Source organism: Protopterus annectens, chromosome 14.part0, assembly GCF_019279795.1.
Source record: "Protopterus annectens isolate FY-2018-M chromosome 14.part0, PAN1.0, whole genome shotgun sequence".
In the NCBI taxonomy this organism is placed as follows: domain Eukaryota; kingdom Metazoa; phylum Chordata; order Ceratodontiformes; family Protopteridae; genus Protopterus; species Protopterus annectens.
Window position 1 is genome coordinate 231,083,348 of NC_056748.1, and position 15,202 is coordinate 231,098,549.

The 15,202-nt window shown below is 39.8% G+C and overlaps 1 protein-coding gene across 1 annotated transcript in view; it reads left to right on the forward strand.

Moving 5' to 3' along the window:
- The window catches only part of CFAP43 (cilia and flagella associated protein 43), a 3,581,735-nt gene that overhangs the window by 1,983,555 nt on the left and 1,582,978 nt on the right, over positions 1 to 15,202 (forward strand). The window contains exon 21 of the mRNA XM_044055952.1: positions 1,387 to 1,491. Within this exon, the coding sequence (XP_043911887.1) occupies positions 1,387 to 1,491 (105 nt within the window). The remainder of the gene's footprint in view (positions 1 to 1,386; positions 1,492 to 15,202) is intronic.

A 15,202-nucleotide genomic window follows, 5' to 3' on the forward strand; every position in this document is an offset into this window, starting at 1 on the left:
ATAATAGTGATTGTGTAATTGCCCCATTTACACGCTTAGCTTTCTACACTCCCAAAAAAGATAGCATCTTCCTTTGTACATTTCTGATGTCTGATTGTGAAGAGAGGGAACAACATAATGGTCATGGTAATACATTCCAATTTGTTGCTCAGACACTTACTTTGCTTCCCCACAAGCCATATCAATGGTCATTCAACAATGATACATTTGTAAACCGCCTGTATCCCCCCCAAAAAAAAGATCATCACCTTGCATATATCAATCCGATGACAGATTGTGATGAAAGTGAAAAAAATGAATTACCACAATAATGCATTTCATTGTGATACTTTCAGGCTCATACACACTATCTCCACCCTGACAAGTCTCGTCATTGATCATTTCATGTAGTCATGTAACCGTGATTTGTTTTCATATGCTGACTGGCCCACCAAAAGAGAGACATGTTTGATGACCACTTCTGATGTGTGATCGTGAAACAATTGAAATAAAGAAAGGATCATTGCTTTGGCAATGTTTGTCATTATCACTGTCCACAGATGTTTCTTGTCCCCTCCCCCAAGTACTTATAAAAGTGCCTGTAGGAAGAAAAAATGATTCCTGAAGATTGTAACATCTGCTGATGTTGGTTTCTAGTCAAATGATTAGAAACAACTAGATAAACGCTTAGACTGGTTGCTTTGAGCAGTGCATCTCAAGTACTTGCCTTGCATCATAACAGAGTATGCACTTACTAGCCATGTTCTGTTACTCTGTCAGGAGAAATGAAATGAGAAGTAATTATTTTATTTATTCTCTGATTACCGAATTTATCATTATTAGGGTAACAGTGCTTGTAGCTAGTCCTGCAACCATGAGTCGGATAAAGTGTGTGAATGGAGAATGAATGAATGAATGAATGAATGAATGAATGAATGAATGAATGAATGAATGAATGAGTTAAATGTCTTTATGGGCCATGACTCTGAAATATCTTAAATGCAAGATAAGTTCAAGAGTAGTTTTTAGGCAAGGTGTAAGAATCACCTTATTCACAGCTGGGAAAGTGTCAGTATTCCAAACATTTTCTTCCTTAGAGAGTAACATACACATACCTCCAAATGTTCATTAGAAAGCAGTTCTGTAGAAGTAATAGGCAAAAAAATATTCAAACACCACCATTTATTATGTTGGTTATGAAGTGTAGAACATTTCAAGCAGCTCAGGTAACAATATAATCAAAACATACTTAGAGATCATTTAGAGGTAGTAGTACATTTGTGAAACTTACATTTTTGTCAACATTTTGCCAGTTTATGCAATTAAAATGCTTTTCTATATGTATTAGTACTTCATTGATTATACATTATTATGAAGACCTTTAATATTAATTATTCCTTGATTTAGGTGAGAAAAGAGATTGAATTAGAAAATTTGATTCAGCGCTACTTGCGAGATGTCATTAAACAGGAGTGCTGGGATTCCATGGCAGTCAAAGGCCGGGCAGTAAAGGTGAGATGAAACATGGAATGCAGTATATTTGAGTCTGCGTGATCAAGTCATCTCAGTATCTCCTAGCTTGTGCAGTTTATAATTTATTACAGGGCACACACAGTCAGGGTAACTTTTTCATTAAAAATAAGTGAATTACAATTGTCATTTGAAGTGCATCTGAATTATGACTTTTTACAAAGAGAATTTTTAGAGCCTTCATTTCAAGCTACACTAAATGGCTAGTGCCCTCTTCAACTTTGTCACCATTTTTTCTCTACTAAAATGCATAAACTTTGTAGTTTTATTGCATTTCTTCAGAATGAGCTGTCAAAATTAGAAACAACAGTATTATTTATTTATTTATTGACATTTGTTACCGGGAAATTCCACTGGGCCAAGAAGAGCTCATTTTCAGTGGAGGCCCGGGGAGAAAAGCTCCAATACAAAGAAAAACAGCACAACAATATAAGGTAACAATATAACATTAATATGTGCTTCTTTCGGCTTTTCCCGGTTAGGGGTTGCCACAGCGGAACTCCGGTCCGCTAATGATTGGCAGTTGATTTTTATGGTGCCAGCTTGACGCCCAGCCTTCATTGAAAGCTCGCCCATTCTAAGCATGTCTTTCGAACGCCACTCGACCACGGGAAGGACATGCTGACTCCACACAGAAGGCGCTCCAGCCGAGAATCGAACGGGAGAACCTCTTGCTGTGAGGCAACAGTGCTACCACTGCTATAAAATAACATAGTAATATAACAATATAAAAATATAAAATGAGCAGCAAAAGAGAAATCACAAGAGTTTTCATGCATATTTACAAGGTATAATGAATATAATCCACAAAAATTAATAGAAATCCAAGGGAACCATGAGAGGAATGTAAGAGTGAGTAAGATATATCAAAGTGGAATGTTTCATAGAATACTGTGCTCTCTCTCTCTCTCTCTCTCTGCAGTTAGTTTCCCCGCACTCCCTTTGTGTTCTTGTTTTGGTATTAATCTTGGTGGCTTTGGAATTGCCTGCCCCTCCTGTAAATTTCTGTTTCAACACTACTCCTGGATCTATCTCATTTGCTTACACAACTGAGTACAGTGAGATCATATTTTGACTTCAGACACTCATACCAGTCTCATCTGTTCAGCTGTATCCCAGCTCTATCCCAGTCTAGTGTCACTAGCTCATTCTACGTAATACAGAGAGAACATTTTAGAAGGGCAAGCCACTAAGGTCCTTAATCTTGAATTATCTTATGTTTCTCCTTTCTCCCTTTCCACTTTACAAAAAAAAAAATTCTAAGATTGTTTCCTGCCTTTCCTGTAACTAGTCTAGTCCAAATACAGATTTGCTGTATCCAGGACTGTTTGTAAGCTTCTGAGCCCCCCAAGCCTTTCTGTGTTGGAAGGAAACCTTCTAGATTATCAGTGGGAGTGGTAAGCATTAGGTAGCCTATCTACCACAAGTGGAGTGGTTTCGGGCCCAGAAATTGTAGTTCATTGGCCTTTTGGGCAGTTTTTTCCATCTATATAGCGCTTTCCCTTTTAAAATCTCACATTTGTGCTTGTTTCTCACCTTTCCTGTAACTAGTCTAGTCCAGGTACTGATTTGCTGTATCCAGGACTGGTTGTAAGTTTCTGACCCCCCCCCCCTTCGCCTTTCTGTGTCAGAGGGAAGTCTTTTAGCTTGTCAGTGGGGGTGGTAAGCACTAGGTAGCCTATCTACCACAAGAGGAGTGGTTTCTACCCCAGACATTGTGGTTTATTGGCTGTTTGGGAAGTCTTTCCATCTCTTTCAACTTTCTGGTTTAAAAGCTCAAGTTTGTGCTCATTTTCCGCCTTTCCTGTAACTAGTCTAGTCCAGATACAGATTTGCTGTATCCAGGACTGTTTATAAGCTTCTGAGTGGTGCCAAAGTCTGCTCTTCAACTTTTCCCTTTAATCTGCTAGTTCTCTCCTCTACTGCACTTTTACTAGCTTATTAGTCTAGCACTTTACCAGACTTCTTGTAGCAATGACTGTAGCACACAAAAGTGCTACCAGCACTAAACGTTCTATAAGGAAACAGCTCCAGTACTTATTATTAATGCCCATCCCTCCAGGCATGTCTAAAGGTCAGTTTCCTTTGATTTCTCCTATTAACCTGGTGAACTTGGGCATCCCAAGGCAATGTAGCAACTGCCTCATGTATACAGACAACCCTCTACTCTTACTTCCCAACACTCAGACTTGCTAGAGATGCACTTATATATCCAAATTGGAAACCATGCACTCTCCAGCCAAGACCAGAATAGCTGGTCAAGAGGAGAAGGTCAACACTTGCACCACACCACATGGAACACATAGCACTCCAGACCACACACCAGCACTGCCTTCACATAAAAACACAAGCCACACACCCACCTTTGTGGAGGCTGTCAATAAAATTCTATCCAAACAGCAGAGAACTCCAAGACAGAAACGCACTCGACCACCACAACACAACACTAATCACGAGACACATAACTCTCCAAAACAGTGTGCCACTCAACCAGAGCTCCTAAGGCAAAACAGCATGACCAACACGCTAGTCATAGGTGACTCGATAGTGGGGCACACTGATGTCCACTTACTAGGTTGAATAAGGAGAAAGTAACAGTCAGCTGCCTGTCAGCTGCCAGGATCCTCCACATAACGCATGCACTCAGGTCCCTCAACAGCAGGTACAAATATGACTCTCTCATTGTACATGTGGGTGTGAATGACCTGAGATGTACCTCCCTGGACTACATGAAAAGAGACATGGAGGAGCTGTAGAACTATGTAGCCCTGGTGGGTATGACCCTAGCCCTGAGCAGCATCCTACCATCACCAAGAATGATACCGCAGTACAAGCAGAAAATGATTGATTTCAACAATTGGTTAAGTTTCTGATGACATTCTAAGGGGATCCATTATCTGTCTGCCTGGGATGACATGATTTGCAGACCTCAATGCTTTGTCAGAGATGGCCTGCATCTGTCATCCCTGGGCTTCCAGATACTGGCGAAGGCTCTTGCCACCCCTATAATGCCTTTTTTAGGCGGTGTTCAAAAGACCAAATTACCACCATAACAGCTACAAACAAATGCAATCTGAGGGTCATGCTGCTCAACACTAGAAGGCTAAATTTCAAAATGCACTCACTTGAAGCACTCCTTAAAATGGAGAACATCGACATATGTACTGTAACAGAGACCTGGTTCAAGGCAGCAGAAAGCACCCCTCACTACCAGGCTATAACTCATTCCACACCTTTCGGTCCCAGAACTGGGACTGAAGTTCCAAAGGCAGTGGTGTTTCCATATTCATAAAGGATGCTCACACCTCCAGACTGGTAGCACAACATAATGCATCAGAGATACTTCAGGTGCAGCTGACATTGGGTAGGACAGCGATTCAGGTCGTAGCCTGCTATAGGTCCCTAACCATGTCCCAAGACTCACACTCCACGTTCCTAAGCACCCTGGAGAATATTAGGGTCCAGCCTAACACTATCATACTGGGTGACTTCAACTACCCCTCCATTAACTGGAAAAACTACTCTTGTACCAATACACTTGCCCAACGTTTCCTGGAATTCATTAATTCCAATGCCCTGGACCAGCTCGTTCTTACCCCCACTACTCTTGTACCAATGCACTTGCCCAACGTTTCCTGGAATTCATTAATTCCAATGCCCTGGACCAGCTCATTCTTACCCCCACTAGAGGTAGCAACATCCTTGACCTGGTCTTTACTAACATGGGCGACCGTTGCTCTACACCATTAGTCAACTCCTCTCTGGTTAGATCCGATCACAAACTAATCCCCTTGGAAATCCACGTCCCTCCCACCCCCACCCCCTGCAAAGGTAACCACCATGAAAAATGTCTCCAAAACTAACTTTGGGCTCCTAAAAACAGAGGTGGCTAACTTCATGGCACCCATGCAAATGAAGAATAGTTGCATGACCACCGAGTCATACACCAATACACTGTATGAACATGTACACAAATGCATGGATCTCACCATACCCAATAGAACCAAGATGCTCTCCTCCAAAAATAGGAAGCCAATCTGGTGGTCCCCTGCCTTAAACAAACTCTATAACAGGAGGAAACTGATGTGGAATAAGGTGAGGTCTCAAGATCGGAAAAACTCCCTTATCAGCCTCAACAAAAAGTTGAGATCCCTCATCAAATCCTCTAAACCTAGCTACGAAAACAGAATTGCAGCATATAGTAAAGACAACCACAAGGCCTTCTGTAGATTTGTAAAGAATCTCCATGGCATTACCCAGATTTGCTCTGAGCTACTGCACAATGGTACCTCCTATACTGAGCCAAAAGATATTGCCACTATACTGCCCGACAGATTCAGTGCCAACTTTACCCCTCTCTCCCCTCCCAAAGGACCTATCACATTAATAGTAGATTGCCAGGCACCCAGCACTACTGCTCCACAGGTTAAAACAGCACTATCCAAGGCCAAGAATACAGATTCTATGGGACATGACAATATCCCTGGCTGTGTTCTACATGAACTACAGAGTGAACTGGGACTTCACCTGTGTGCCCTCTTCAGTTACAGCCTCACCTCAGGCTTTGTCCATACCGAATGGTGCACTGCTATAGTCATCCCTCTCCACAAAGGAGGAGCAACTACAGACCCTGGGAACTATCGCTCCATTAGCCTAATGAGTCTGATATGCAAAGCCATGGAGCCCATCATCATGGACCTAATAAATAAGGATATAGGGAATCTCCAAACTCTAGATCCCACACAGTTTGGTTTTGTGAAGAGTAGATCATGCCTGCTCGACTTGGTCATCTTCTTTGAGTCAGTCACCAGAGCTGTGGATGAAGGCAAGGTGGTTCACACAGCCTACCTTGATCTGGCCAAGGCCTTTGATACCATTCCCCACTCAGGAATCATAGAAAAACTCAGTAGGCTAGGCATCAACCCCTATATCACTAGGTGGGTTGCAAACTGGCTCACAGATAGAACCCACAGTGTGAAAGTAGCTGACTCCAAGTCAGACTGCTGACCAGTCACGACTGGAATCCCACAGGGTTCAGTCCTGGGTCCTCACCTGTTTGGTATATACTTCTCTGAAGTCCAGGCCAACATGAAGGGACTCTGGCTGGCAAAGTTCGCAGACGATTGCAAGTTGGGAGCTATTATTAACTCCCCAAGTGATGTTGACATCCTGCAAAAAGGCCTCACTGAGACCAACGAATGGTGTCAGAACCATGGCCTTAAGCTCAATGCCAAAAAATATGTTGTCATCCCCTTTGGGAAAAACCCAGTTCCCATGAATTACCACATCGATGGTAGTCCACTGAATACAGAAGGCATTTTAAGAGATCTGGGAACACAGGTTGACAGCAACCTCTCTTTCGACCACCACACTGCCACTGTGGTCAGAAAGTCTTTCTATGTGGCACATCTTATTACTAAGGGTTTTGCATCCAGGAAGAAAGAGGTCATTGTCTCCTTCTACTCTTCCCTCATTAGGCCAGTCATCTAGTACAATGCCCCATTTGCTATGCACCTCACTAGACACCTGCAACAGCTGGACAGGCCGCAAAAGTACCTTGCAAAGAGGATTCTAGGCCTTAAACACTTATCCTGTATGAACGGACTCAAAAAACTCCAACTATTCTCTGTCTCATATCACCTACTTAGAGGCGATCTCTGCTTGACTTATAACGTCATGTCTGACCCAGCTCTGTTAGAAATGCTGCATCTAAAGAAATCCCAATCCCTCCCCACCACATGCTCCAGAGACCTCATACTCATTACAACAATCAACAGAACATGCTGGAGGGACAGGTTCATAACCCAGAGACTGCCCATGCTATGGAATAGACTCCCCATACATGTCAAACAGAGCACCTCACTTGCTCTCTTCAAGAGAAATCTTGATGAGTGGATGGGAAATAGAAAATTCACCCCGGGATCACTCCAGTGGCTCTACTTGACAGAGGCACTGGGAACTAAGATCGGGTGGTATGATGCCAGGGTAATCCTATGCGCTAGGCTTGTAAAGGCTCCAGGGCCATTAGCCTAGTACACACCTATGAACTTGTGCCTCTGGTAAATAAATTGTGGGAATATAGAATTAAGAGCAGAGAGAATACATATTTACAGATACACTTTAGATTAGTAAGATTAGTAGTAGGAGGGAAACTGGTTAATACAGTTAAAACAATTAGTGTAAAGATAGAATTGTTGAGGATGTTAGTGAAGATGCAATACAAATTATTACGTAGATTATGAGGCTTGGAAGCAAGGCTGAGATTTATACAGAGGGAAGTCAGGTAAATGCATCGAAGGAAAAGGGTAGATGCATTAGTGCAGTTACATATCCAGTTAAAAAAGAGATGATTGTGAAGGGCAGTTTTGAAGTTTGAGGGGTGTACTTCTCTACGTATAGCAGAAAGGAGGTTATTCCATAGTCTGGCAATATTCTAGGAGTGTAGGAGTTTTCCTTCAGGAAGATTTGGTTTAAGGATTTGGAGTAAGTGTTGGTGGTCAGATCAAAGGGGCCGATGTGGAGAGTAAAGGGCAAGTAGGGAACTGAGAGGACAGGACAGTATGGTGGTTTATGGATGAGTTTATGTGAGGTGGTTAGCTGAATAAGTAATAGGTAGTGAGGAAATTCTAGCCATTGTTGTTTCCTTAGGGCAGAGCAGTGATGGGAAGAGTGGCGACTACCTCTAGCAAATTTGGCAATCTTATTGTAACAGGATCCTAGCTTTAGTTTTAGGGAAGACTGTAGGTTAGTTAACAATGGTGCACCATATGTTAGAGATGGTAGAAGGTAGGTGAGGGCAAGAGCTTGTTTAGTTGGTAAGGAGAGAAACCTGTTCTGCCTGTACAGTAGTCCTAGTTTTTTGTGTGTTTTATTAATGTTGGATTGGATACGCAGATCGAACTTTAGGTTATTGTCCGTTATGACAGCTGTAATTTGGTATTGGTTACTAATTAAATTTTAGTAAAGTTTAGAGTCATTATATTGAAAGCTTCTTTATTGAGAATAGTGTTCCTTTTTGGGGTGAACAGCATAAGCTTAGTTTTTTTGGCATTAAGAGAAAGGTGTTTTTTGTGGAGCTAGGATTCTACAATGGAAAATGTTTGAGTAATTTTTTGTAGGGAATTTTGGTTGGGAGCAGAGCAGACTATAGTTGAATCATCTGCATACTGGACTAGGGAGGAGTTTGAAATATCTTTGTGGAGATTATTTATGAAAATATTAAACAGAATAGGTCCTAAAATTGAGCCCTGTGGGATGCCTTTGGGGTTGTGAAGGTAGGCAGAAATGGAGTTATCCCATTTGACAGCGTGTTTCCTGTCAGAGACATAGCTTTTAAACCAATTAAGAGATTGCGAGGAAAGTCCTATGGATTAGAGTTGTGTCAGGAGAATGATGTAGGAGATAGTATCAAATGTTTTGGAAAGATCCAAAAAGAGAGCTGATACTATAAGGCTTGAGTCACGGACTTTATTGATCATATCTAGGAAGGAGATCAGAGCAGTAGTTGTACTATGCCCTGGCCGAAAACCATGATGGGTAGGGGAGAGGATGTTATTGTTTAGAAGGTAATGGATAAGTTGTTTTTGGATGCATTATTTTAGTATTTTTAATACTGGAGACAGAATAGCAATGGGTCGAAAATTTGAGATCTCAGAGGAAGGGCCACCTTTATGCAGAGGGAGGATTATTGCTTTTTTCCAAAGGTCAGGGACATATGACTCTTGGATAGACCTGTTGATGAGGATGCTTATAGGATAAGCTACTGAGTCGGCGACTATCTTAACAAATTTGGCAGGAATATTATCAGCAGAATTAGAACATGGCTTTAGATTCTAAAGGAGTTTTTTATGTAGGATGTGGATATAGGGGAGAGACTGAATTCTAGAGTATAAGGCTCCTTGATAGATATTTGGGTTGGGGTATGAGGATTGGAGAGAGTGAGTAGTGGTGGAGAGGGGGATGGATGGTAGAACTGAGGAGAAGGAGGAAGTAAGGTTGGCTATAGTCTCAATGAAATACAATATCAAATATGTACAACAATCAATATGTACAACAGCATATATGCAGTTACAACACGCTTCCATTAGATGCAACAAAAGCAAGAGAGTTTCTAGGTACACAACTCTCTGAAGCAATCTTTTCATGCTTTTGAAGTCACTTCATGTTTCAGACAATACCTTGTATGTTTCTTGATGTCTTTCAGTAACAGTGTGAGTCACACAGTACTGATTTATGATTGTTTCTTCTTTATCAAAACATGAAGTTCTTGCTGAACAGATTGTGTTTCTGAGGAGGCTTGAATGAATGTGTCTCCTAATTTATTAGAATAGTATTATTATAATATATTTTCTGGATACTATTGTGAATAGGAGCTACTCAGTGGGTTATTGCTCGAGAGGCCAAACCAAACAATGGAGATTTTTTTTTAATTTTCAATGAATTTATTAATTTAACTGGGTAAGTGAACTTGTCATCATGGACATTTGACAACCATAACTCAGGACACAAAGGGAAAGGTAAATACAACATATCTGGGCACTGTTGAGTAGCCAATCACCCAGCATGTTTTTAGAGAATGGGAGGAAACTGGACTATCTAGAGCTAGCCCTGGCAGACAGAGAGAGAGGATACAAACTCCACAAAGATGTGACTAGATCATCTTTGAACCTCAGTCCCTGGAGCTGTGAGGCAGAGATCTTAGCTATTAATCCACTGTAATTATTTGCATTGTATTTCTCCATGGACCAGCTAGTATGAGTTGTTGTCAGTGGATTAAAAAACAAAATGATAAAAAAAGACAAAGGAGAATTTTCATTTTACTGATATATTTATTTTTAATGCATCAAATAAGTTTGTTTGAATTTACGTTTTTTATTGTGACAAGTACAAGAAGAAGCAATACAGCAAAAATGTAAATAATATGTTCCCAATACAGTAATTAGGTTAAAGAAAAAAAAGTTTGCCATATGCAAGGATTAACATAAAAATCTGAGTGAAGCTTCGGCATTCTAGATGTTCTGATATTAATGGAGGTGGAGCTTTGACCGACTTCATATAAAATTATATAAATAGGTAGGAGGAGCACAGCAGTCCATATAACTTAATAGGTGGGGGTCAGAATACCTTCTAAAGGAAATAAGTAGACTGAAAGCTGTCTATAATACAGAACAGACATTAGGAAAAAATGTATCGGAATTTAACAAGGTTACAGATGACCACAGGGATTGATTACTTTAGTAAATAAATTTTAGATCTTTTATAATGGACATGTCCTCGTTGATAAAGTAGAAAATAAATGTATCAGTGGATAGTAAAATACAGTTTATTACAGATAGCACAAAAGGCGTAGCAGCCATTTTTAAATAGACAGAAACCTAAACAGTGACTTATGTAGCTTATTGCATAAATGATGAGGTGATGCGTTGGGTAAAATAGACACAACTGACTACCTAGACCATTGGTTTTGCCTTTATTATTATTTTTTTGTTGCTGCAGTGCCATGTGTTTTACTTTTTATTACACACAGTATTTACTGTTAGAAGTCATCTTGTTAAAATTACTTAATGAAAATCTCTAGGGATTGATTTGTGATTATGTGGGTCTTATTTCCATTTTAGACTGTCTCTCATGCTAATTTGTATGCATTTTGTTTTGAAACATTTTTGAAATTATGATGTTCGTTATTAGCACTGACTCAGTGGTATAATGGTTCTGAGCCTGCAAAAACCCACAGTGCCAGCTTTCCTGAGCTCAGAATTCCCTCTGACTTCCTGTGAAAAGGGATTGCCTAAGACCCTCTCATCAGGGCAAGCCTAACCCCTGTCACAGGAAGTCAGTTGTTCAGTCTTTTAGTGCCAGCTGTATGATTCACACAGTTCACTCTCCTTAGTAGCCTTCATTGGTGGATTACAACTTCAGTACTCAGATAAGATTCCTTTGGGGACTTCCCCTCTACTTTATTATTATATATTTTTATTTCTTTCTATTTTATTTAAAATGTATATGTATATTTATGTGTATTAGCTTTTTATTGTAATATACTTGCCACTACTGTTAATTTCTCAGGGAATTCTAACATATTATTTTGTTGTGTATGCTTTTTATTTTTTAAACAAGAAACATCTTTATTAAATGATCAGGTCTGACATGGCAATCATACATTTATATAAACTAAAACAAGCCACATTGACATAATCCTAGTCGCAAGCATTTTACATCACAAACTGTATTGACACAATTCTAGTTGCAAACATTATACATAATTTATAATCTACTCAAAATCATTGTCGGTCAAACATTACATAGCTCATTCAAACCCTGCCTTCTTTTAAATCTCATTCCTCACCTGTATGTATTGTTCCCATAATTCCATTTTCCTCTGTAATTTGCTCCTACCCTTTTCTAAAGAGCCCAATTCCAGTTGTGTTACCTCTGTTATTATAGTCACTACTTCTAGCACAGTAGGTTTAGACTTTGATTTCCATTTTCTAGTAATTGCCTTTTTGCCAGCCACCATAATTAGACTCAACAAGGCCTTACTATGTATATGCAATTCTGATTCTATATCATGGCTCAGAAAAATCATTTCCATAGTTACACCAATTTGCTCAACCAGTATCTCTGATAGAGTAGTCTGCAGGGAATCTTTAAAGTCTGCCAACTCATTACACTCCCATAAAATATGTTCCCAATTACCTCTTTCTTCCCCAAATCACCTCCAACATGTGCTGTCTACCTCAGGAAAAATTATCTGGATTTTACTTGGGGTATAAAAATATCTATTCAAACATTTCCAAGTAAAAATCCTAAATCTTCCAGATTGTGTTGCATATGTGGGAGATGTACATATATACCTCTCATTGTTTCTTTGTGAATTGCTTATCCATTCTCTCTTCCCAAGCCTTACTAACCTCCTCTGATTGATTCTTATAGTTATCATGCAATCTTTTTTTCCTTTTTAGCAGCAGCTTCTGTTCTAGATTCTACTAAAAATTCTACCAGTGCTGGTCTTTTGTGTAGGACCTCCCCATTCCTTTCTCTTTGCCTATACTCTGATATTAATCCTTGATAGGGAAGACAATCTCTAACCTGCAGTCGAAATAAATTCTAGTCATGTTCCCATTCTATTACATTTCCCTCTCTAGTTACTTGCTCCCAATACCTTGGTTCCTTTGCCAGTTTTGTATAATTAATTATATCCCCCTCTTGCCTATTGTCTGTATCCCTAATTGCAGTCATCCCTATCAGCAGCATCTCCTTTCTCCATTCCTCTGCTGGCTTAATTCTTAAAATACTTTCTACTACTTTATGAAGATGATACTCTGTATGATTATTGTTATTCCCCTTAAAGGTCTGCATACAAAATCCCAGTCTCTATCTTTCTTGAGCTTCCCCCTTGTTTCATCATCATCTGTTTCCACTTTGAATTATATGTTTCTGCTTGTGATTTGTATATGAGCCTTAACCGTGCAGCTCTGAAATGCCCCTTTAAATCTGGTAATCCCAGTCCACCTTGTTCTTTTGGAAGAATCATCTTATGTCACTTGACTCTTGCCATCTTCCCCTCCCAGATAAAATCTCTTTATTAATTACTATCCATAATATCTCCTCTGGTTGATAAAAATATGTCTAACCGGTGGACCTGTGTATAAGACTAAAGGGACTAAAAACATTTTAACTGCTTGTATCTTACTATCCATATCCATATAACAGAGCTTCCAGTTTCTCAGTTTTTGTATTATTTTTTGTTTAGTCTCTTCCCACATATCCTTAGCTGCCACACTTATATCGTTTTTAATCCATGCTCCTAAATGCTTCATTTTGTCATGTCCCCATAAATATGGATATTGCTGAACCAATTTGTGTGTAGGTACACAATTTACCATTATTGTCTTTATTTTATCTTCATTAATTTTGTATACTGAAAATATTTGAAACTGTCTCATAATGTTCCTCAACACTGTAATGTTCTTTTTTGGTTTTATCAGGTATAAAATAATATTATCTGCAAACAGAGCCAGCTTTTCTTGACTACCATACCAATTATATCCTTGAATTTCTGAATCCCTTATTTTCATGTTATGTGTATGCTTAATACTGCATTTATGCAGTTATGGGGCTTTTCAGAAGTGTTTTATGAATGAGATTGTAATGTGACTCAGGTTTTGAAACATACTTTGAAGAGTGTCTTGGAAGGTGCAGATATAATTTCTAAAAATCCAGCTACTTCTGTTGTATTGAGAAGGTGTGCTTGCTTATATAACCAGACTTTTTTCTGAGGATTTAAAACACAAGATTTTCAGTGTCCCTTTTTACATAACCAGAATTTTTCTGAGGATTTAAAATAAGAGATTTTGAATGCTCCTTAAGTCCTAAATTTGTATTTGGTCCTGCTGCCACCTAGATTCCCAAGCAATGGGATGATAGAGGTAAATTGATGCATGGGATGTGTAGAATGTTTCATATTCGCAGGTTCTCTCCTAACAATGCACCCAACTTCAAAGGGCAGATCAAACAAAAAATCCCAGCCTAATGGGAGTCAGGGTACAAAGAGGACATGCCAGAAGGATCATGCTTCCAAACCAAATAAAAGGGGTTCTCTTCCCCAAAAAATCATTGACCTGCTAAAAAAGGACTATGCAAAGGCTAAGAGCATCCCTACTCCCCTTTCCCCAGGCTTCTAGTCAGCCCTATAGCCTAGCCACAGATTGTCTCAGACAAATGGGTGCTGAGAATAAGTCAGTAAGGATACTCTTGACAGTGGATGGAAAACCCTTTTCCCTTCAGGAAATCCCTCTGCACTTGCCAGACCAGACACATTTGTTCTCTCCAGTACTCCAGCGCAAGTTTCATGCAGGAATTATAAAAGGAGTTCCTGCTCCACAAAGAGGAATACGATTTTACACCAGAATCTTTTTGATAACCAAAAAAAGAGCTGTCAGAAAATCATATGCAGCAAGAAACTGAGTTTTTAAACATGGTCAATCCTCAAACCTTCTGCTATTCTTCCATTCTTAAAAACTTTACAGGATACTTTTGCCACTGTTTCCTTAAACCCAGACTCATGACTTTATGCAGTCTTCAAGAGAAATCTTGATGAGTGGATGGGAAATAGAAAGTTCACTCCGGGGATCACTCCAGTGGCTTTACTTGATAGAGGCACTGGGAGCTAACATCGGGTAGCATGATGCCAGGCCACTTCTATGGGCTAGGCTTATAAAGACTCCAGGGCCATTAGCCTAGTACACACATATGAACAACCGCCTGCACCTAAAAAACCTGATAGGTATTACAAAGTTAAGAATCCTAATTCAGATGCCACAGTGATCTCAGTTGATTCAGAAAAAAATCCAAGTTACATGCACCTGCTAATGCCCTGCCCACCGATTAAGAGAGTAGGGCTATGGTTAGATACAGAAAGGTGATGTACTCCTCAGCTACACTTTCTTTCTGAGCCATAAACTATTATACTTATATTAGGGGAGATTGACTAAACTCCCGACTGACATGCATGAGTTGGATAATACCATTTCCCTATTATATTTGCCCAGTTTTGCTACCTAAGTTGCTAGGCACTGTGTGAAATGCAGTTATGATGCTGCTGATGTATATTCCAGAGCTGCAGCTGCAGAGTGTATTCTAAGAAGGTACACTCATTTGAGTCTTCACTCTGCCTGAAGATGTGAAGTCCAAG